Genomic DNA, 23,539 nt, shown 5'->3' on the forward strand with positions numbered 1-23,539 from the left:
GCTGGTTGGCTGGTCTCAGCTGGTTAAAGCTGGTCTTCCAGTCTGACCAAGCTGGTGTTCATCTGGTTTTAGTTGGCATTTTAACTGGTCTCCTAACTTGACAGCTAAGACTTAACCTAAAAAAAGCACCTAAACTCCTCTAAAACCAGACAAGCATCTTTTAGGCTTTGTTTTTTTAAAAACTTTTTTCAAGATGTGATACGTTTTTTAAAGTTTTAATTTCGTTCTCTCTGTTTCTATTCCATCATGTGTTTAGCAGGAACTCACTCACTTGAGTCAGTCATAATGAAAGTGAACCGAAAGTACACACACACACACACACACACACCCACTGAACTATAGTCTGAACTGACTGGAATACAGAGATTCAATCTCTCTAGGGATTCAAAGACAACCAAACCAAAGCCAACAGGGTAAGTAATAATGTTTATTTATTAAATAACAGCACCTATTGTTTTAATACACGCATCGTTTTTTCTCTCGGTCAATTAGTGTAACGTTAGTTGTTTTTAGCCGTGTAGCTAACTCACAGCAGGCTAATGTTTACTTCCACACCGAGCGAGCGCAACAACAGGATTTAGTGCTGTAAGTTTGTTGTTTTGCTTTAATATAATATACGCAATAAAGAAAAAATTACGTTTAAAATGTATAGAAGTTGTGAAAGGCGTCTGATATAGTTTATCGATAAATGTATCGTTTCTGAAGCACTTGAACTGAGCTTACAAAAATGCACAATATTAAACGTTATACTTTCTGCATAAATACTCTAGTTACTACATTAAACCTGTGGTAACATATGGATTATTTGCTGCGACTGTTGTCAAACATTAACCATGGGTTATGACACTGAACCACGTTTTCAGACAACAATATGATATGTAATTATAAATCATCATGTTTTATAGGCCTATCAGAACTCAGTTTATAATCTAAGCCATAACCGTAGGCTATGGTGCAAATCCCATAATCATTTATAATGTTTTTTAATTAAATATGGTATTTTGACAAGCCATTGTACAAATTTGTAAGAGGCAGCAGCACTTTCAGGGCATTTAAGATCAGACTGAGTAGAAAACATTAAAATGGTGACCTGTTGCATAAACTGCTTAGATTAGTTTGTCAAGTCATCTAATATTTTTTATGACAGGTCATATCTTTTTCTTCTTTTATAGACTGGCCTATGAACCTAAAAAAGTAAGACGGGTTACTAGGGATGTGAATACACTTGCAAGATGATACAATATTGGCTATACGAGAACAAGATCAAGACAAAAATTTAACTTATGACTTATAACTTATAATTAAAAAAAATAGACCTAAGTGAACAATAGCCTTTAAAATGACTTCTAATAACAGTCAGGTAATAATTGGTTCAAAAGTAAGTAATCATATGGTTTTGTTGAACAACACTTTTAAAATACATTATACACTCTAAAAGAATGCTGGGTTAAAAACAACCCAAGTTGGGCTGAAAACGGACAAACCCAGCGATTGGGTTATTTTGTGATTTATGACTGTTGAGGCAACAAAAGGTAAACATTTATTAATAGGGAATTGAATAAATGTTTATGGTTACATTATTCATTCATCTTGTTGAAGCTCCACTGTGTGATATTTTCCCCATCTAGCGGTGTAAAGTTATATGACCATCCAGTGAATAAAAGTTTCTGTTCCTCTCAATTCTGATTTCGTTTTAACTCCTACGGTGGCTGATTTAGTCCAAGATTGACATGGCAATCCCTCTCTTCACATTCGACACGGTGCCATCGAGTGCTAAAACGCGAAAGGCGAAGCTTGAATTTACGGATATGTCCCTCTTTGGCTACTGTACTTTTAAGATGGAGGAGCAACATGGCGACCGGCATTCGAACCCCTCACCCGTATGTGTTTTCAATGGCATGTTATTAGGGGTGTCCATGGTTAACCGATTAACTGATTAACCGTTAAAAATTGCGTAACCGAGTGAAACATTTTGCTCGGTTAAGTGGCGTCAATGACGTGCTTTGAATTTAGTTGTAATATATTTTTCACCGCTAGACACCGCCAGAGAGCTCCCAGACATTTGTAATATCCACAAGAAGAAGTCATGACCAGCTTTCTAAGCGGGCAATGAAGCGGGCAAAGAAAGCGTGGGAGCACTTTAAAAATGAGAGTGACGGTGCTAAATGCAAGTATTGCAAGGCAGTGCTTACCGCATTTTCAGGCTATAAGTCGCTCCGGAGTATGAGTCGCATCAGTCAAAAAATGCGTCATGAAGAGGAAAATAACATAAGTCGCACAGGACTAAAAGTCGCATTAGGGCAGAAGCAGAGCGGGAGCCGCGCGCGCTGTGCATAACGGATCAGAAGAAAGAAAGTTTGAAGTGAGAAACTTGTGAATGACTAGAGAAAAGCAGACGTTACTTTAACTGTAATGAAGAAAACAAAAAAAGCTAATCGCGGACTGAAAGCAAGATGGCCAGAGCTGAAGGAACGAGTCCACAGATGCTTGAACATCTCATCCTAATTTAACGAAACTCAGCGTACGCCTCACAGACATGAAATATATCTTAAGAAACTTGAAATGTCTTTTAACATTTTAAAACGAAAAGAAATAGGCTACTCTCTGATTGTGTAAGCATGATGTGCATTTCTCTCTATAGGCGCGTTCACTACGGAGATGGTGGTCGTCAAATTAATAAACTAAAAATAACCCTGACGCACACTATGGTTACCCGAGTATTAACCGCTAAGGGCCTCAGTTAACGGTTAATGAAAAACTTGAAAACGTGCAGCCCTACATGTTATAAACTTACGAGAATACTTTATTACTCGAAAGAAGTAAATATACATTAAAGGTGCACTATGCAGCTTTTGTCCACTGGAGGGCGCCTATGCAAAACAAATGTGTAGTTTGATGACGCAAAGTGTGAGCGCAGCATCTTGGGAGATGTGGTCTTCTCATCGCAGCCGGTGAAAAATAGGACCCAGGCAGAAATCACGTTCATGCATGCGGTTATTAACGTTACTGTAGACTAAAGCAGAGCAGGACCGAGTGTTGGGGAGCTGAGCAAAGCTGCTGGAGCGATTGTTAAACAAATACCCGGCAGTGGCTCAGTGGTTCATGTAGGTTGTCTACAAACCAGAAGGTTGGTGGTTCGATCCCCGGTTCCACCTGACCAAGTGTCGAAGTGTCCATGAGCAAGACACCTAACCCCAGCTGCTCCCGACGAGCTGGATGGCGCCTTACATGGCTGACATTGCCGTCGGTGTATGAATGGGTGAATGTGAGGCAAAAATGTAAAGCGCTTTGGATAAAAGCGCTATATAAATGCAGTCCATTTACCATTTAAATACCCGCCTCGCGAATACCGGGACTTTTATTATGACGGGACGAGACTCATTTGCCGGGCGCCTGCACTGATCCACTCTTCCGGTTATGATTTTGAGGTAATGGAGCTCTGTTTATCATATTAGATACATTTAAGTGTGTTTAAAACGATGTTATGACGTTACTCCGTGCGTTCACTTGTTCACACTGCTGAGAGTAAAGCGCTCCTGCCAAATAAAAGCCGAAACCGAGGGTAGCGCAGATATGACGCGATTGACAGGCGACTCCGTCAAACGCTATGCTGACACGTCCCGGTCCTGAGTTAAAATAGCAATTTTCTCACAATTTACAAATAGTTGGAAACTTCTGGGATATTGTAGGTACTCAACTGAACAAAATATATAACACTGGCCTAGTGGTTTTTGGATATTTTACTGCAAAAATACTACATAGTTCACCTTTAATGAGCACATATATTTTTAAAATACATTTTTAAGTGTTTTTAGCGAAGAATAAACTAAAAAAAGTTACACAGTGTAGCTTTAATATTGTGCATTTGTCAATAAATATCCATTTCCAACATACTTTGGGTTAATTTTAAGCCAGCCATACGGTAATTTTTAAACAATAGTTGAGTTAAATTAAACATTTATCCCAACCGCTGGGCTAAAATAACCCAATCACATTTTTTATAGTGTTTAAATGTGTACATAACGTATTATAACAAATGCCTGCAGAGGGCGCCAGTGGCCTGTGATTGTTGTTGTTACACTTTACAGCAGATCAAATCATTGTTTAAAGGGTTAGTTCACCCAAAAATGAAAATTACTTCATGAATTGCTCGCCCTCATGTCGTTGGACACCCGTCAGACCTTCGTTCATCTTCAGAACACAAATGAAGATATTTTAGTGTAAAGCTGAGAAAGGCTTCAGATAGGCCTCCATTGGCATTCAGTCCATTCCCACTCACGAGACCCATAAAGGCCCTAAACACATCGACACACAGCCCATCTCACTACAGCGGCTGGACAATCATTTTACAACGCGACGAGAATAGATATAATGCACAAAAATCAAAATAACAACTTTATTCGTTTATTCGTTCAATCGTTCAATCCTCAAATAAAGATTCGATCGGTTATGAATCAGCGAATTGATTCATGATTTGGATCGCCAATGTCACATGATCTCAGCAGTTTGACACGCGATCCGAATCATGAATCAATTTGCTGATTCATAACCGTTTGAATCTTTATTTGAGGATTGAACACAAACCCGGAAGAGAAGCCAATGCTGAATAAAGTCGTAGTTTTTGTTATTTTTGGACCCAAATGTATTTTGGATGCTTCAAGAGACTCTAATTAACCCACTGATGTCTCATATGGACTACTGTGATGATGTTTTTATTCCCTTTCTGGACATGGACAGTATAGTGTGCATACACTTGCATACGCTCTCGGACTAAATATAAAATATCTTAAACTGTGTGTGAAGATGAACGGAGGTCTTACGGGTGTGGAGCGACATTAGGGAGAGGAGTTAATGACAGAAGTTTCATTTCTGGCTGAACTAACCCTTTAACACATTGGCCCCAGGTGATCGCTCCTCATTTTTGTTTTTACATGACCTGTGCCAGAAGTGAAAGTGAAACAAACAGGAAGAGATCTGCTCCATATGGCGACCAGCAAGACGAGTCTCAGAGAAGACCTGACATGTGCCATCTGCTTCGAGCTCTTCAAAGAGCCCGTAATGCTGGGCTGCATGCATCACTTCTGCAGGAAATGCATCGTATCGTACTGGAAGACGGTCCGCTGTCCTGTGTCCTGTCCTCAGTGCAGGCAAGAGTTTCCCAACAAAAGCTTCCAGACCAACTTCTTGGTATCCGGTTTGGTGGAGAAGGTCAGGGCCAGCTACACGCCTGGATCTCTCAAGTATCTGGAGGTGAGTTTCGTCTCACATTTCTTATCTATCTGGAGCAGGAGGAGTAAAAAAACAAAAAAAGCAAAGTCAGCGTTAAATTACAAGTTCTGTTTTATTCCCCATAAACATTTCTTCCTCATTTTTGAGGTGTAAAGGTCATGATTTTATTGTTTGTTTCAAAAATCACAAGACTTAAAGAAGTCATGTCACTAGAGAATTCCCACAGTGCAAAAAATGCTTTTCTTACTCAGTGTTTTTGTCTTGTTTCTAGTCCAAACATCTAAAAATTCATAAAACAAGAAGCATTTACTAGACAAGTAAATTTTACTGTCTTGTTTTGGGAAAGAATAACTCAAAATGAAGAGAGTTTTTGCTTAAAATAAGATAAATAATCTGCCAATGGGGTGAGAAAAATAATCTTAATTCAAACAGAAAACAAGATTATTTTTCTCACCCCATTGGCAGATTATTGATCTTATTTTAAGCTAAAACTCTCTTCATTTTGAGTTATTTTCCCCAAAACAAGACAATTACTTTTGCTTGTCTAGTAAATGTTTCTTAATGTAAGAATTTTTAGATATTTCGACTAGAAACAAGTCAAAAATACTAAGTAAGAAAAGCATTTTTTGCAGTTCAACACACTATAAATGGACGTTATATCCTCTGATATTGCCTTTTTTTATTGGCAAAGATTCACTATAATTGTGTTGAATTATAATATACCATTTCATAATAAAGCACAACCCTATACACGATATAATCGGCATAACACATTTTTTTGTTTACTCGCCAGACTTTTGATGCACACAGATAAACTCATATTTCAAATCAGATATGATTTGCACAGATTTTGTGATTACATTTGAAAGTATAATTCAGACAGAACTGTAGTAATCAGGGGCTGCTATGTATGAATAAAACATGTATGACGTATATTTTCACATTGACTTGGAGAATTACGAGCTGATAGTGATGCTTGCGACATTATTGGTCTTTCAGTGTTTCTCCACAAAGGACTAACAATGATAAATGAAGTTGCAAGCAGCAATTATTGGATTCAAGCTCAGAAAGGTCCACTAAGACTTCAGAAAGTTGCAACAATTAGTCATAAAAGACATTATTTTTGTCCAAAGGGCAGAAATATCCCCAATGCAATCACTGTATTATGATAAACTCGCTTATTACTTTTTCTTGCTGTTATGAAATTACCAGCATTATGGTGTGGTCAGTGTGAGGTGACAATGACACGTATAAAGTTTGGTGTCGAGAACTGTTTAGTCTATCGGAAAGCCTTGGATAACTTTTTGCCGGCATGGTCAGATCTAAGAAGATTTTGGTAAAAATCAGACCAATGGTGGAAAAAGTAGGTTTTCAAAGAAAATCAAAATGGCCCAAGAAATATATCAAGATTAATCAAAAGTTATTAGCATTTTTGTAAAATCCATTTTAAGTATAGCTGTCTCAAAATTTTGTGAGTACCTTTAGGGCATGATCCTAATGATACTTACCGAGTGTCGTAACAATACGCCAACTCATTCTTAAAATGCTGCATTTTCAACAAAAATAAAATGGCCGACACCCACAATAGCCAGTATGGGAAAATTAGGTATCATTCGACTTGGCATGAGGCACTGAATAAAAGTACACCAATTTTATGAACAAATTTTGGGCAAAGCAATCAGAAGTTAAAAGCAAAAAAGTAAATGTTTCATGTCTCCTGACCAGTAGGTGGCGCTGTGCCGAAACACTTTATGTAGCCTCAGGTCATGCTTGTGATCACATGTACCAAGTTTGGTCTGAATACAATAAAGCTTTCCGGAGATATAGCCATGCGTCCAATCTGGTGTGTTCTTCGTCAAATTCATTCGCATATTATTTGAGAAATGTTGGGTTTATCTAAAAGCCTTTGATAATTTTTTGCCGGCATGGTCTGAAGAAGATCTGAGACAAATTTGGTGAAAACTAACCAATGGTCTAGGCGGAGTACGAAAAAGTAGTTTTTCAAAGAAAATCAAAATGGCGGACAGCAAGTTCAATCAAATACGGTTCGAGCCAGTTTATGCAAATACATCAATTGGTATCATCGTTCTTGGCATGACCCAAGGAATATATCAAGATTAGTCAAAAGTTATCATTTTTGTAAATTCCATTGTAACTTTCTCAGGACATGATCCTCATGACACATACTGAGTTTTGTAACAATATGCTAATGCATTCTTAAAACACTGCATTTTAGGACAAAATTCAAAATGGCCGACGCCCACAATAGCCAGTATGGGAAAATTAGGTATCATTCGACTTGGCATGAGGCACTGAATAAAAGTACACCAATTTTATAAACACATTTTGGGCAAAGCATTCAGAAGTTATAAGCAAAAGAGTACATTTTTCATATCTCTTGACCAGTAGGTGGCGCTGTGCTGAAACTCTGCATGTATCCTCAGGTCATGCTAGTGATGACATGTACCAAGTTTGGTTTGAATATGATAAAGCATTGGAGATAGAGCCAATTACATGTCCAATTTTCGTCAGATTCTTTCGCACATTATTCGAGAACGGTTGGGTTTATCAAAAAGCTTTTAATACGTTTTTGCCAGCATGGTGTGAAGATGATCTGATTTGATTTTCATACAAAATTGGACAAACTGACTAGGAGGAGTTCATAAATGTTTGGAAAATGACGGAAAATGTCCAGAATTTAGTTTCTAGCCATGATGGTTCAAAAGTTGTTGAGATGAATGTAAGTTGGAGTTAGACTCCAGATTAGCTGAGGCGAATGTTTGGACTGTCCTCTTATCTCTACTGCACCATTTGGTGCCTGCCCCTAAATACTAATACCAAACCTGTTAATAATACTTTAAAACGATAAGGTCTGAGATGTTGTTAAGTTAACGAATATTAATCACGCTGTCAGTGTTTACTCCGACTAATTTGCTGAATCATTGCTCAAAACATGGGCATAGTGATATGTGAGCGCCTAAAATATTAATAATTATTATTCCAAAGGAGCTCTGTCCTTTTAATCGGAAAAACAAGAACACTATTTACATTTAGCATGCCAGTTCTCTGTGGTATGTAAGACTAGCTTTCTGTGTGTGTGTGTGTGTGTGTGTGTGTGTGTGTTTGTGTGTGTGTGAGAGAGAGAGAGAGAGGAGCGACCTTCGGAGCGACAAGCCTACCTAATCCATTGCATGGCTTCACGGCCTTATCTGAAAAAGTAATGCAAATGTAATGTAACTCATTACTTTCCATGAAAAGTAACTAAGTAACGAAATTAGTTCTTTTTTTATAGAGTAACACAGTACTTTTAAAAGTAACTTTCCTCAACATTGATCACAAAACTACAAACTTTGATTTGAAGCAAAGAAGTGTTTTAAAGTAGGACAAAAATAAGGTTTAACAGCTTTAGTGAGGGAAAGAAGCATTGCGTTCAGAATAATTTAATTAAAAATGATGGTGAAATATAAAACTACTCATGTTAATTGTATTTATAATTTTTTTTATTTTAAGCTTATTGCAAAATATGCATACATACACCAATCAGGCATAACAGTGAATAACACTGATGATCTCTTCATCACGGCTCCTGTTAGTGGGTGGGATATATTAGGCAGCAAGTGAACATTTAGTCAAAAGAGTAAGAAGAGCATTTTTTGCAGTGTATTATTAAAAAGGTGCAAATTAAATCACAGTTATTCACTTCACCGGTCATAATGTTATGTAACACAAATATTTCAGTGTTTTTAGAGAGGAAGACCGTCTCGTTTACATAATTCGCAGTGCTTCTGGAGTGGGCGGAGCTAAAGAGCTCTTTTCAGCTCTCTGATTGGTGGATTTTTCATCAGTAGTGTCATTTTTCACCAGGAATCAAACACAGTTATTTAAAACTCGTTGAAATACTGCAGACTGACGACTTCAACAGAAGCAAAAACCATTGATTAACAACCTCGCAGCTCACAGTAGAGCCGACTTTAAAGGTTTAGAAGATTATTAATCAAAATCAGGTTCCCTATGGAGAACATGAATGGAGATTTTACTTCCAGAAGCGACTGTTGCGCTCTATTGTTGACTTTTAATCCCAATGTTCTTGTCATGTTTCTGTGAACGCTCTGTGTTAGTGCTTGTGTTGTCTAAGACAGTTTTGATTTGATCTAATACTCTTACCTATTGCTCTTTTCTAGAAGCAATTAAAGGAGCATCTGGAGTCGCAGCGCTCCCTGAAAGAGGCCTACGTCTCAATGATCCGCGAGGACGAAGACCAGATGGAGAAAATAAGAGTGCGTCCATCTTAGAAAGAGAAAGATTAGATCTCAATGTGACACTTCCTGCCTTCATTTTGTCGTGTTTCTAGTCTAAATATCTAACAATTCTTAAAACAAGATGCATTCACTAGATCAGTAAAACCACATCAGATATTTGTTCTTGTTTTGTTGAAAATAAAATCTAAATGAAGTGAGTTTTTGCTTAAAACAGGCAAAATGATCTGCCATTGCGGTGAGGAAAATAATCTGATTTCTGATTGAAATCTTGTTTCTTGTTTCCGTCCCAATCAGAAACATGATTATTTTTCTCACCGCATTGGCAGATCATTTTGCCTGTTTTAACCAACTACTCTTATTTTCAACAAAATAAGAAAAAATGTTGTTTTACTAATCTAATAAAAGCATCTTGATTTAAGAATTGTTAGATATTTAGACTGAAAACAAGACAGAATGACTGAGGAAGAAGAGCAGTGTTTGCTGTATAAAAACTCTCCCTGTTTCCTCGCCTCAGAAAATGTCAGCTGAGCTGCAGGTGCGAGTGCACGGCGAGTTCCAGGCTCTGCATGAGTTCCTGCGGGTGGAGGAGGAGGCCATGATGGAGGAGCTGAAGGTGGAGCAGGAGGCGATGCTGCAGGGGCTGGAGCGGCACCTGGCGGCCCTACAGGCGGCCATTAGAGACACGGAGCAGAACATCAGCACACTCAGACAGACCCACAGCTGCTCAGACCAGTCTGTACTCCTGGAGGTCATTATCAAGATGGAGAACGTTTGGAATGCTGCTAAAAATTACTGTAATTTCCGGAGTCGTGACAAATCCTGTCCGCCTGTGAAACGGTGTCCGCTGGTGGCGGTGTTAAAGGCCGGATCAAGAGCTGTTAGACATGATTCTGGACAAGCAATTGTTTAAAAATAAACTATGAATTCATTGCCATACTAAGTACACACACACACACACACACAAAACATTTATCTGAAATATTGAATTGATCGCTATAATGGGAGGAAAAACATGTTCTGAATTATTTTGACTGATAAACTAAGTACCAAAACAAAATCATGACATATAATGTACCTATAATGGAAATAATAAAGAATATTAAAAAAACTGAAATATACAGAACAGGTGCACAAAATAAATAGATTAAATACAAGATATGCTTGTATATATCTTATATAAGCACTTCAGTTATATAGTACTAGTATATGATTTGTAAGACATTAAAGACTATTTTAACACAATTTAAACAGCAAAAATCAAAACGCTATTGTGTAAGATTTGTAATCAGGCTCTGAACAGATTACCCATTAAAAGTTCGTTCAGCCAATAGAATCGCTCGGGGGTCCTATAAGCGGACACGATTTCACAGGGGGACGGGATATGTCATGACACCGGACTATAAGTCACACTTTTTTTTCATAGTTTGTCTGGTCCTGCGATTTATAGTCATTTGTGACTTATATATCAAATTGAATTCATACTGACTGACAAGAATAAACATTTAGTTCCGTCTACAGCCGCGAGAGGGCGCTCTATTCTTCTCCTGTAGCTATCCCTGAAAAAATTTACTGAAATATTAACTTAAAGAGTTAGTTCAGCCAAAAATGAAATGTGTGTCATTAACTCCTCTCCCTAATGTCGCTCCACACCCGTAAGACCTCCGTTCATCTTCACACACAGTTTAAGATATTTTATATTTAGTCCGAGAGCGTATGCAAGTGTATGCACACTATACTGTCCATGTCCAGAAAGGGAATAAAAACATCATCACAGTAGTCCATATGAGACATCAGTGGGTTAATTAGAGTCTCTTGAAGCATCCAAAATACATTTGGGTCCAAAAATAACAAAAACTACGACTTTATTCAGCATTGACTGAATTCGTTGATTCATAACCGTTTGAATCTTTATTTGAGGATTGAACACAAACCCAGAAGAGAAGCCAATGCTGAATAAAGTCGTAGTTTTTGTTATTTTTGGACCCAAATGTATTTTGGATGCTTCAAGAGACTCTAATTAACCCACTGATGTCTCATATGGACTACTGTGATGATGTTTTTATTCCCTTTCTGGACATGGACAGTATAGTGTGCATACACTTGCATACGCTCTCGGACTAAATATAAAATATCTTAAACTGTGTGTGAAGATGAACGGAGGTCTGACGGGTGTGGAGCGACATTAGGGAGAGGAGTTAATGACAGAAGTTTCATTTCTGGCTGAACTAACCCTTTAATGACAACAACTTAGAAAAACTGAACACAAACAAAATGCCCCCCATAAAGAAAATCCTACAAACTGCATGAAGTAAAATATGCAGCGGAGAGCGATTCACACAGCGTTCGTCTCAGTGCGTTGTTCAATCTGTGGACTCTTCAGCTCGGCCATCTCGCTTTCAGTCCGCAATTAGCTTTCTTTGTTTTCTTCATTAGAGTTAAAGTAGCGTCTGCTTTTCGCCAGTCCCTCAAGTTTCTCACTAACGTTCTTTCTGCTGCTCGATTATGAACTCTCCGCGCTGCTTCTGCCCTAATGCGACTTATAGTCCAGTGCGACTTATGTGTTTTTTCCTCTTAATGAAGCATTTTTTGACTGATGCGACTTATAGTCCAGAAAATACAGTAAACATTTTTACACCATTACAAATTACAACATTTCTTACTCAGTATTTTTGTCTTATTTCTACTTGAAATATCTAAAATTTCTTACATTAAGAAACATTTACTAGACAAGTAAAAATGATTGTCTTGTTTTTGGGGGAAAATAACTCAAAATGAAGAGAGTTTTTGCTTAGAAAAATAATCTTGTTTTCTGTTTGAATTAAGATTATTATTCTCACCCCATTGGCAGATTATTTATCTCATGTTAAGCAAAAACTCTCTTCATTTAGAGTTATTTTCCCCCAAAACAAGACAATAATTTTTGCTTGTCTAGTAAATGTTTCTTAATGTAAGAAATTTTAGATATTTCGAGTAGAAACGAGACAAAAATACTGAGTAAGAAAAGCATTTTTTGCGGTGTATTGTGTTTTTACTCATATGCTGCGTTTGCAGTCGTAACTGATCCGCTTTTGTACACCACAAACACAGCATTCATTCATTACTTTTTATTTAAAATCCAAAAGTTGTTGCTGAACATGGCTCGTCAGAATTGCAATTCTCTTTGTTTACTCTTTCATAGATATCAGGTTTTAATGTACTACATTTAAACAACATTTTATTCCATTCATGAATCCATATTTATATAGCCTAGTACTTTAGATTCAGCTCACACAAGCGGCAGAACATTTAAACACAGGTTATAGCCTAAAATCACAAACATTTTAGATTAGAAACTTACAATAGGCTATTCAAAAACAGCCGACTCGTCTATTCTGTCGTTTTTAAACCTTTTAAAAGAAATCCTGCCGGTCATAAATAACTTCGTTTTTCCACCTTCAAGAAAGGATAAGTGCTCTCCATTATGGCACTTTTTTTAACCTAAATGCCATAAGGTGTCGTTTCTGTGCTTTACCCGAGAAAAAAAGCCATGTGTTGACTTTGAAACAAGAGTATATTTTAAATGATATGCATCTGTGGTGAAATGGCTTGATTTTCGCGTCACTACATGTTTATTTTAATGCGAATAATGTTCTGTCGCTTTAATGCAGCACAGCAAAAAATAGGGTCGTCTGAAACGGGCGTTACGTTAGTAATGCTGCTACAGTCATGTGTCAAAGAGTAATATTTGGAATATTAATGTCATATTTGCTCAAGAAACCAGAGTGCTGCTTGTCAGAATGAGTTATTAGTGAAGTGTAGCAACAGCCTCATACCGTATTTTCCGGACTATAAGTCGCTCCGGAGTATAAGTCGCATCAGTCAAAAAATGCGTCATGACGCGGAAAAAAACATATATAAGTCGCACCGGACTATAAGTCGCATTAGGGCAGAGCTGGAGCCGCGCGCATGCGAGCACGCGAGCACCCGAGCACCCGCACGCGCATGCGAGCACCTGCTCGCGAGCACTCGCTCGTGCCCGCTTCACTGCATAACCCGAGCAGAAGAAAGAAAGTTTGAAGTGAGTGAGAAACTTGTAAGGGACTGGCGAAAAGCAGAGGTTACTTTAACTGTGATGAAGAAGAAAAAGAAATCTACTTGCGGACTGTAAGCAAGATGGCCAGAGCTGAAGGAACGAGTCCACAGACGCTTGAACTCTCTGCCGGGAGAGGCGCAGCCGCGCGAGACGAACGCTGTGAGAATCATTCTCCGCTGCATATTTTACAACATGCTGTTTGTGTTTTGCAGAATCAGATTTTCTTTATGGGGGCATTTTGTTTGTTTTCAGTCTTTCTAAGTTGTTGTCTATAAGTAAATATTAGGCTACAGGAGCAGCATAGAGCGCATTCTCGCGGCTATATGTTTATTCTTGTCAGTCAGTATGAATTAAATTTGATATATAAGTCGCACCTGACTATAAGTCGCAGGACCAGCCAAACTATGAAAAAAAGTGCGACTTATAGTCCGGAAAATACGGTATATATTTCACACAACAGCAGAACTCGAGAAAAATCAATTCTACAGTGATTTGAGCATGTGCTGCTAATTATCAGACAGATGGTTTACTTTTGCTGTGCTCTTTTTTTGGCTTCTGTGATCGCGTCAGCTAAATAACCTGCTCTGTTCTCCTTCCTCCACAGCTGCCAGAATTGAATTCCAGGTGAGTGGCAATTAATAACTGCTTTTACTTTCACAGCTGTTTATCATCCTTCTTCAAGCAATAAAAGCAGTCGCTGCGAATACTAGAGTTGGGTAACGCTCCGATTCGAATTGATTCCTAATTTCAATTCCAACGATGGCAGGGCCCTCGCGAATAGACATGCATTTAAAGGTGGGGTCAGTGCTATCTGGTAACCGTTGTTGTTATTTCAAATCACCAAGACAGACACGCCCCTACCCCCGAAAGGGTCCACCCCTAAATTGATAGCTCCGCCCCACACATACGTAACCCAGAGGCATCAACGACTACGGCAGAATCTGTGTGTAACTAATACAGCTCCAATATTCAATGAAAAAGTCACCCTTTCCTAGCCTAGAAATCTAGACGCACCCTAGCGGCAGCAAATTTAATTTGCCCGCAAGTGTCGTCTAGGAACTCTCAATACCCTTCTGAGCTGTATTCCTCACAATCTGGACGGGCCAATCACATCGTGTATAGAGTCGGTGGGCGGGGCCATAATGACGATGGCCGAGTTGCGTTTGCGTGCTTCTAGTAAACACAGAAACTGGCGAACGGCGGCGGTCTGTTGAATCAGCTTTGACCGCGACTCTGGAAGACTTGAGTTCAGCTTTTCTCTGAGAAAAGAACAAAGAACGGCACTGAAGTCATTCTGAAGAAGGGAAGATGTGTTCAGAGTTTAGCCGACCGGATACGGCGAATGTTTAATCTGTCAGCGAGCTCCCCTTCACCGTCGTTGCTCTGGTTGGTGTAGCGCTATCCTATCGCGTGCAGAGGGAGTTTGACAGACAGCCGTTTATCCGCCCCTCGGATTGAGCCGTCAATGGAGAGTTTCCAGACCAAACATCATGATGTGGGTCCGGCTTGTCAGGCTAACCCCTTCCATCACAAAAACACAAACCGCTCTCATGATCAAACTCGATAGTACACGAGCCGACAGTCCAGCTAACGATATATCACAATTATGACCAGATTAGGGTTATAGCGATCACAAAACACGAACTGTTCTCATGAACAACTATATAAAGTTAGTTGGCTATACAAGCTCGATAGTCCAGCTAACGACATATATTACAATTATGACCGGATGGGTAATATAGATTTAAAGAGGAAACAAACATGCCGGTATATTAGGAGTATAGTATCTTACCTGTCGAACATGTTTTGTGAGCTGACGCTTGAAACACTGAGGGGATTTAGATGATCATACGGTGTGGAAATGAACGGGTCTTTATCCTCGCTGAAGTGAGCCACAATACGATCGCTAATGGACAAACAAGCGAACATGACACACGAGCTTAGTCAAGCAAAAGCAGTATATATTAGATCTATCTTGGCTAATGTCCGTCCTGTGTGACTCGTGTGTTTTGAATAATGACGTTTACTGAGCCTCTCGTCTCACGATAGAAACGCCCCTTACCTGCTGATTGGCTCACTCTCTTCTCACCATAGACACGCCCCTTACCTGCTGATCGGCTCACTCTCTTCTCACCATAGACACGCCCCTTACCTGCTGATTGGCTCACTCTCTTCTCACCATAGACACGCCCCTTACCTGCTGATTGGCTCACTCTCTTCTCACCATAGACACGCCCCTTACCTGCTGATTGGCCCACTCTCTTCTCACCATAGAAACGCCCCTTACCTGCTGATTGGCTCACTCTCTTCTCACCATAGACACGCCCCTTACCTGCTGATTGGCTACAAGTTTGTTATTCCACTCGGCCCGAGTCCTTTTTCTAAACCGGTTTTGAAATAACACTTACCCCACCTTTAAGTCGGTAAATATTGGCAAAGTGACTTCAATGTGCCACACTTCCTGTTGCCCACAGGTGGCGCTATGACTAACTAATATTGGCATGTAGATGTCTTCAGGTCAGGACTATTATAACACACGTGAAGTTTGGGGAAAATCAGAGATTTTATGCCTGAGTTACAACAACTTCCTGTTTCATGGCGAAACAATGAAAGATTTAGATTTTGTCAGGCCGCCACGGGCACGCCCTTCAGCGAAAACTCAAGATCTTCGCAATTTAACATCACAAAGGCCTTTAGATTACACCTACCAAATTTGAGGAGGATTCGATTAAAACTGTAGGAGAAGTATGAGGCTTGGAAATGGCTAAAACTGCAATTCTAAATATCTCACTTCCTGTTCGTGACTCTTTTTTGTAGGTATTAGGCTGTTACGTGTGTCTATCGAATTTCATACTTAAATGTGAAACGTAGTGCGAACGGCACTTTGTTGAAATTTTGTAGGTGGCGCTATAGAGCCATTTTGCCACACCTAATCCTGAAACCCCTACCAGACGTACATTTTCACCACTTCTGACGCGTGTGCTCAGCTTCAAACATGTTTAAGCCCTTAAAAATGTGATTTCGGAGAATAATAATAGACTGAGCAATCACAATAGGGTCATCACACCATCGGTACTCGGACCCTAGTAAGGTTAAAAATGTTAAGATATCAACATATCTTATCGGAAAACATGTCATTGTTGCTGAATAACATGAACACAAATCAACAGGCTAAGAACTTTAGCCTACAGTTTAAAAACACCAGAGCAAAAACAACTAGCCTAGCTAATATACATTTCAGGCATTATTAAAAGTCAACAAATAGTAAAACACATTAGCAAATGCATTATCATTTAATCAAAATAAGAGTCCCGGTGTATTTCATGTTTTTTTATTAAAGCGACAGTTCCCCCATAAATGAGCCTGTGATGTTTATCTGCTGACCTCCAGTGTGTCCAACATGTAGGTGTGTGTTTCCATTTATGGGGGAACTATCCCTTTAATGTCTGTATTATTAAACCCCGATGTCTCAATGACTCCAGATCGCCTCTGCAAGAGCTGAAGATCGACCTGAATAACTTCAGGAGCAAGCGCATCGCTCCTCTCCAGTACACGCTGTGGAGAAAGATGTTCCAGCATTTGAATCCAGGTAATAGTTTATCCACTGAACACCATCTGCTTACTCAGCAGTGAGTACATGATCTGTGATATGTGTTATTCTAAAGCAGTGAGCTGGCGGTGGTTATCCTCCGCATTAACAGATGGTGTTATTGGTGTACAGTGACAGAACACCAAACGCTCAGGACTCAGTGATGTGTTGAAGGACGCAGTGGGCTCGTGTTTGAGCAGACTTCACCGGTACAGAAATGTAGAGTTATACTCTTATCAGGAAAGGAGGAAAAACTGATGTCAGTGTGTTCCCTCGGCTGGCAGAGAAACTTACCGATCAGAATCAAAACACTTTAATATTGTTCATTTCATATCTCCAGAGCATATCTGCATACGGCTTCCACTGTTCGGTTCTGAGGCTTTTAGTCAGTGCTAGTGTATTCCTAAAGCACTGCTAAATCTCTAAAAATACTTACATTAAGAAACATTTACTAGACAAGGACAAATTATTGTCTTGTTTTGGGGAAAATAACTCAAAATGAAGAGAGTTTTTGCTTAAAATAAGATAAATAATCTGCCAATGGGGTGAGAAAAATAATCTTAATTCAAACAGAAAACAACATTATTCTTCTCACCCCATTGGCAGATTATTTATCTTATTTTAAGCAAAAACTCTCTTCATTTTGAGTTATTTTCCCCAAAACAAGACAATAATTTGTCCTTGTCTAGTAAATACTTCTTGAATTTTTAGATGTTTGGACTAGAAACAAGACAAAAATACTAAGTAAGAAAAGCTTTTTTTGCAGTGAAGATGTAAAAGTAAGTATTTAAACCGTGTTGTCTGAACCTCTAATTTACACTGAAATATTAATGAATGAATAATGGTTGTCCATAAAATGACTAGCAATAGAAATGTGCAAATGATGGTTCACGGTTGACATAAACTGAGCTAAAGGTTATGAAGAAGGTAAAGCACATTGATCTTCACTCAAGTCTTTAATTATTCCTCACATGATGAAGATAACGATTAATGCCTTGCGGTTCAGTGATTAAGTGAAGGAACATTACAGCCATTGACTGAGAGAGCGGTTAGAGCGACTAACAGCAAACCAGTATTTAACCTGTCTGGTAAGAAAGTGCTTTATTATTTTATATTTAATTTAATTTTATTTTATTTTATTTTATTTTATTTTATTTTATTTTATTTTATTTTATTTTATTTTATTTTATTTTATTTTATTTTATTATTTTATTTTATTTTATAATGTAGACAAAATTCCTTAACCTGTCTGGTAAGAAAGTGCTTTATTATTTTATATTTTATTTAATTTAATTTTATTTTATTTTATTTTATTTTATCTTATCTTATCTTATCTTATCTTATCTTATCTTATCTTATCTTATCTTATTTTATTTTATTTTATTTATTTTATTTTATTTTTATTTTTTAATTTTTTAACCTGTTTTGTTAGAAAGTGCTTTATTATATTTAATTTAATTTAATTTTATTTTATTTTATTTTATTTTATTTTATCTTATCTTATCTTATCTTATCTTATCTTATCTTATCTTATCTTATCTTATCTTATCTTATCTTATTTTATTTTATTTATTTTATTTTTATTTTTTAATTTTTTAACCTGTTTTGTTAGAAAGTGCTTTATTATATTTAATTTTATTTTATTTTATTTTATTTTATTTTATTTTATTTTATTTTATTTTATTTTATTTTATTTTATAGACAAAATTCTTTAACCTGTCTGTTAAGAAAGTGCTTTATTATTTTATATTTATTTTATTTTAATTTAAGTTAATTTTATTTAATTTAATTTATTTTTTTATGTTTTATTTTTTTAACCTGTTTTGTCAGAAAGTGCTTTATTATTTTATATTTAATCTTATTTAATTTTATTTATTTTATTTTTTTTAACCTGTTTTGTCAGAAAGTGCTTTATTATTTTATATTTATACATGTTTTTTTATTAAATTAAATAAAATAAAACAAATTATGCAGACAAAATTCCTTATCCTGTAGAGTAACAACAAACAAAAAATTTGGATGAATTTGAAAAGTTTGGATGAATAGGCGAGCTGCGTCTGATTGGGCGTCTAACATCATGTCCTAAATCAATCAGGAGTCACAGCCAATCAGAAGAGAGTGTGGGCGGAGTCACTTCTGTTTCGCTCTCGCAACAGAATACATCAGTACATAATCAACTCAATAAATTGTTCAAAATACATGACTAATACAATCTTTGTGGAATACACTATGAGGTATTTTCAGGATCTAAGGTGAATGATCAACTGTTGCTTTAGTTAGTCGTTGATTTAAAGTTTTACTGTAGAAAACACCTGTGGCTGAGACTCTGATTAACTCGGTGTAAGGTTGATTTGTTCCTGTTGTGTGTGTTGTGTTTCGAGGAAGAGTTGAGCTCATTACTCGATATTTTCTCACAATCAAGACCCATTGTTGGATCTGAATGTCAGGAATGAGAATCCGATTGAGTTCCTGCCGGTGTGTGTGTGTGTGTGTGTGTGTGTGTGTGTGTGTGTGTGTGTGTGTGTGTGTGTGTGTGTGTGTGTGTGTGTTCTTCCCAGGAAAATAAAGGCCCTGGTGTTTATGTGAGGAATTGCGGTAGTTGATTTAAAGTTGACTGTAAAAACACCTGTGCCTGAGATCATCAGTGAAACTCAAACCTGTATGAGTTTCTATCTTCTGCTGAACACAAAAAAAGATGTTTGGAAGAAGCAGAGAGAGCAACCATTGACTACCGTAGTATTTCCCCCTACTATGGTAGTCAATGGTTGCTCTCTCTGCTTCGTTACAATCATCCTTCCAAATAACTTTTTTTTTCTTCTTTTATCTTCTGTTCAGCAGAAGAAAGAAACTCATACAGGTTTGGAAAAACTTGAGGGCGAGTAAATGATGACATTTTTGGATGAACTGTCCCTTTAACTTGAGAGACTCGCTGTAAGGTTGATTTGTTCCTGTTGTGTGTGTGGTGTTTGAGGAAGAGTTGAGCTCATTACTCGACGTTTTCTCACAATCAAGACCCATTGTTGGATCTGAATGTCAGGAATGAGAATCTGATTGAGTTCCTGCCAGTGTGTATGTGTGTGTGTGTGTGTGTGTGTGTGTGTGTGTGTGTGTTCTTCCCAGGAAAATAAAGGCCCTGGTGTTTATGTGAGGAATTGCGATAGTTGATTTAAAGTTGACTGTAAAAACACCTGTGCCTGAGATCATCAGTGAAACTCTGATCTGCCATCATTTATGTGTTGATCCAAACCTGTATGAGTTTCTTTCTTCTGCTGAACACAAAAAAAGATGTTTGGAAGAAGCAGAGAGAGCAACCATTGACTACCGTAGTATTTTCCCTCTACTATAATAGTCAATGGTTGCTCTCTCTGCTTCTTCCAAATATCTTTTTTGTGTTCAGCAGAAGATAGAAACTCATACAGGTTTGGATTAACTTGAGGGCGAGTAAATGATGACATTTTTGGATGAACTGTCCCTTTAACATGAGAGACTCGCTGTAAGGTTGATCTGTTCCTGTTGTGTGTGTTGTGTTTCGAGGAAGAGTTGAGCTCGTTACTCGATATTTTCTCACAATCAACACCCATTGTTGGATCTGAATGTCATGAATGAGAATCTGATTGAGTTCCTGCCGGTGTGTGTGTGTGTGTGTGTGTGTGGGCATGTTTTTGTGACATATGAGGACACAAATGTGTATAATGCCATGGGTATGACACAGGTATTACAGGAGAGGGTGAAATATGAGGACATTACCCATGGCCCCACTTTACAAAAGGCTTATAAATCACACAGGAGGAGTTTTTATGAGAAAGTAAAAATGCAGAATGTTTCCTGTGATGGGTAGGTTTAGGGGCTGTGTGTGTGTGTGTGTGTGTGTGTGTGTGTGTGTGTGTGTGTGTGTGTGTGTGTGTGTGTGTGTGTGTGTGTGTGTGATGGGTAGGTTTAGGGGCAGTGTAGGGGGATAGAAAATACGGTTTGTATGGTATAAAAACCTTTATACCAATAGAATGTCCCTACATTTCACAAAAACAAACGTGTGTCTGTGTGTGTGTGTGTGTGTGTGTTCTCCCCAGGCCCTGCTCCGCTGGTGTTTGATGAGGACACGGCTCACCCCAGTCTCCAGCTCTCCAGGAACAACACTGAGGTGATGGAGAGCGACCGAATGCTCATCTACAGGTGTGACGCCAAACGCTTCCTCCAGTGCGTCAACATCCTGGCCACTGAGGGCTTCCAGTGCGGCAGCCATTACTGGGAGGTGAGTGTGCGGAACAGCCCTAAATGGGACGTGGGCGTGGCCCTGGAGTCGGTGAACCGCAGAGCTCGTGCCAGGCTGTGTCCGGAGAGCGGGTACTGGACCCTGCGGCTGAGGAACGGCCAGTATTCGGCTGGCACTCAGCCCTGGACGCCTCTGCCCGTGCGCGCCTCGCCCCGCCGCATCGGGGTCTTCCTGGACTGTGAGGACGGCCGAGTGTCGTTCTATAATGCGGACTCTATGGCCCTGCTGTACTCGTTCTCCAGCGGGCCCCGGGGGCGAGCCTTCCCCTTCTTCAGCACCTGCCTCAGCGAGCGCGGACACAAAGCCCAGCCCTTACGCATCCTGCACTTCCCATACCACTGCGACAGCTGAAGGGTTCCTATTCCCCCGTCATCAGCTGATGAGGCGCATTAGGGCCAGGTGTGACCAATCACGACGAGGGGAGGTGATGAGATCATCACAGACAAACGGACCGCAGGCGATGGCGACGAGGACCCCAGAATTCATTTTATTTTATTTCATTTTATTAGTTTAGTTATTATTATTAGTTTATTTATTTATTTAGTTTAGTTTAGTATTTTTTTTCTTTTTTTCCCTTTTTTTCTTCCATTTAATTTAATTTTTTGTTTTGTTTATACAGACGAATGTCTTTAGCCTGTCTGGTAAGGAAGTGCTTTATCATTATCATCATTAATTTTATTTAATAAAATGTTTTCCTCCTCCTTCTTTGTGAATAAGAAATGGTAAATAAATACTTTATGATGTAAATCAGTCCATCTTTTGATCTGATTCTCCTGTTATAGATACGTTCAGAAAGCAATTATAGATATTACACAGAAAACTGATTAAAATGCGTTGTTGTGTCCAGTGTTTCATCAGCAGTCAGTCTCTGGGGCGGCTCTGTCCATCATCGTGACGGGGCAGGAAGATGTTTAGTTCTGATGTGTGTGTGTGTGTGTGTGTGTGTGTGTGTGTCGCTCTTCCTTCCTCTGTAATGCAAAACAAGCTCTGTTCTGTTTCACAAGCACCTCGATACGAATGCTTATCACTCACACAGCATAGAAAGCGTATTCAACATTCACCTGCTGTTACACCTCAGTGTAAACCAATGCAGTCAGTTCATAAAGTCTTGACTGTGTGTGTGTGTGTGTGTGTGTGTGTGGGGGGGGGGGGGGGGGGGCATCCCGGACGCGGAGAGCAGTGAGGATGGGGCTGCCATTATCTGTCGGAGCAGGCAAAGTGCATCCACATCCTCTTCCTCCTGCCTCCTGCGTGGGGTCACACACACACACACACACACACACACACACACACACACACACACAGAGTCGGCTGGCCTCTGCGTTATTGCCGCTGTGGGACTGAGGTTTGGGCTGGATATGGGAGTGTGAGCCCAGTCCTCCTCCATCGGGTCAGGCTGCCTTTAAACACTACAGCCCATTAACATTCCAGCCCCCTGCTTCCCTCTCTAAACGCACACCTTTTACTGGGATATTTTAATATGTTTACCCATGTGCTGGGTCGCTCTAAAATATGCTGGGTTATTTTTTGTAACTCAAATGTGCTGGGTTCAGGCTGCTGGGTCATTTTACTGGGTTATTTTTAATATTTTTACCCATGTGCTGGGTTATTTTTTGTAACCCAAATGCTGGCTTCAGCCTGCTGGGTTATTTTATTGGGTTATTTTTAATATTTTTTCTCATGTGCTGGGTCAATCTGAAAAATACTGGGTTATTTTTGTAACCCAAATGCTGGGTTTAGCCTGCCGGGTTATTTTACTGGGTTGTTATTATTAATGCTTTAAATTTTACCCATGTGCTGGGTCACCCTGGAAACGTTAAATGTTTGGCAGATGAGATGGCACACGGTAAACCCGCAGGTCTGACAGCCACTGATATCTTCCCACAGACTCATATTGCCTGCTGTCGCTCTAAAAATCCCCAAAATAAAATTTGAATCAAATATGGACTAACCCAACCTTTGGGTTAAAAATTCAACTCAACGATTGGGTTTGGGTTGAAACAGCTCAGCATTTTGTAAAGTGTGTCATGTCCTAAAACATTAACTAAATGTTTTTGAGTATTTTATGACTGTAAAAGATTGACTTAAATACAAATTGTATATGAACTGTTCCTGTCCTA

General features: G+C 38.8%; 1 protein-coding gene across 2 annotated transcripts; it reads left to right on the forward strand.

Moving 5' to 3' along the window:
- The first annotated feature begins 98 nt into the window (after nt 1-98).
- trim105 (tripartite motif containing 105) lies at nt 99-22,169 on the forward strand. Of its 2 annotated transcripts, none has more exons than XM_067456780.1 (7): nt 99-413; nt 4,946-5,250; nt 9,414-9,506; nt 10,003-10,236; nt 14,165-14,184; nt 17,043-17,149; nt 21,217-22,169. In XM_067456780.1, exons 2-7 carry the CDS (start codon nt 4,984-4,986, stop codon nt 21,768-21,770), a joined length of 1,275 nt encoding a protein of 424 aa, XP_067312881.1. In that variant the 5' UTR covers nt 99-413; nt 4,946-4,983; the 3' UTR covers nt 21,771-22,169. The 2 variants fall into 2 exon arrangements, with proteins under 2 accessions (XP_067312881.1, XP_067312880.1); XM_067456779.1 differs by having other exon boundaries at nt 107-413; nt 9,411-9,506.
- The last annotated feature ends 1,370 nt before the right edge of the window (nt 22,170-23,539 follow it).

Source organism: Pseudorasbora parva, chromosome 11 (genome assembly GCF_024679245.1).
Source record: "Pseudorasbora parva isolate DD20220531a chromosome 11, ASM2467924v1, whole genome shotgun sequence".
Taxonomy (NCBI): domain Eukaryota; kingdom Metazoa; phylum Chordata; class Actinopteri; order Cypriniformes; family Gobionidae; genus Pseudorasbora; species Pseudorasbora parva.

Excerpts from the sequence above, each read along its gene's own strand:
- trim105 (XM_067456779.1), top strand. The coding sequence starts at position 4,984 with ATGGCGACCAGCAAGACGAGTCTCAGAGAAGACCTGACATGTGCCATC. Across the intron at positions 5,251-9,410 it reads GATCTCTCAAGTATCTGGAG|AAGCAATTAAAGGAGCATCT; the intron begins GTGAGTTTCGTC and ends GCTCTTTTCTAG. Across the intron at positions 10,237-14,164 it reads ACCAGTCTGTACTCCTGGAG|CTGCCAGAATTGAATTCCAG; the intron begins GTCATTATCAAG and ends CTTCCTCCACAG.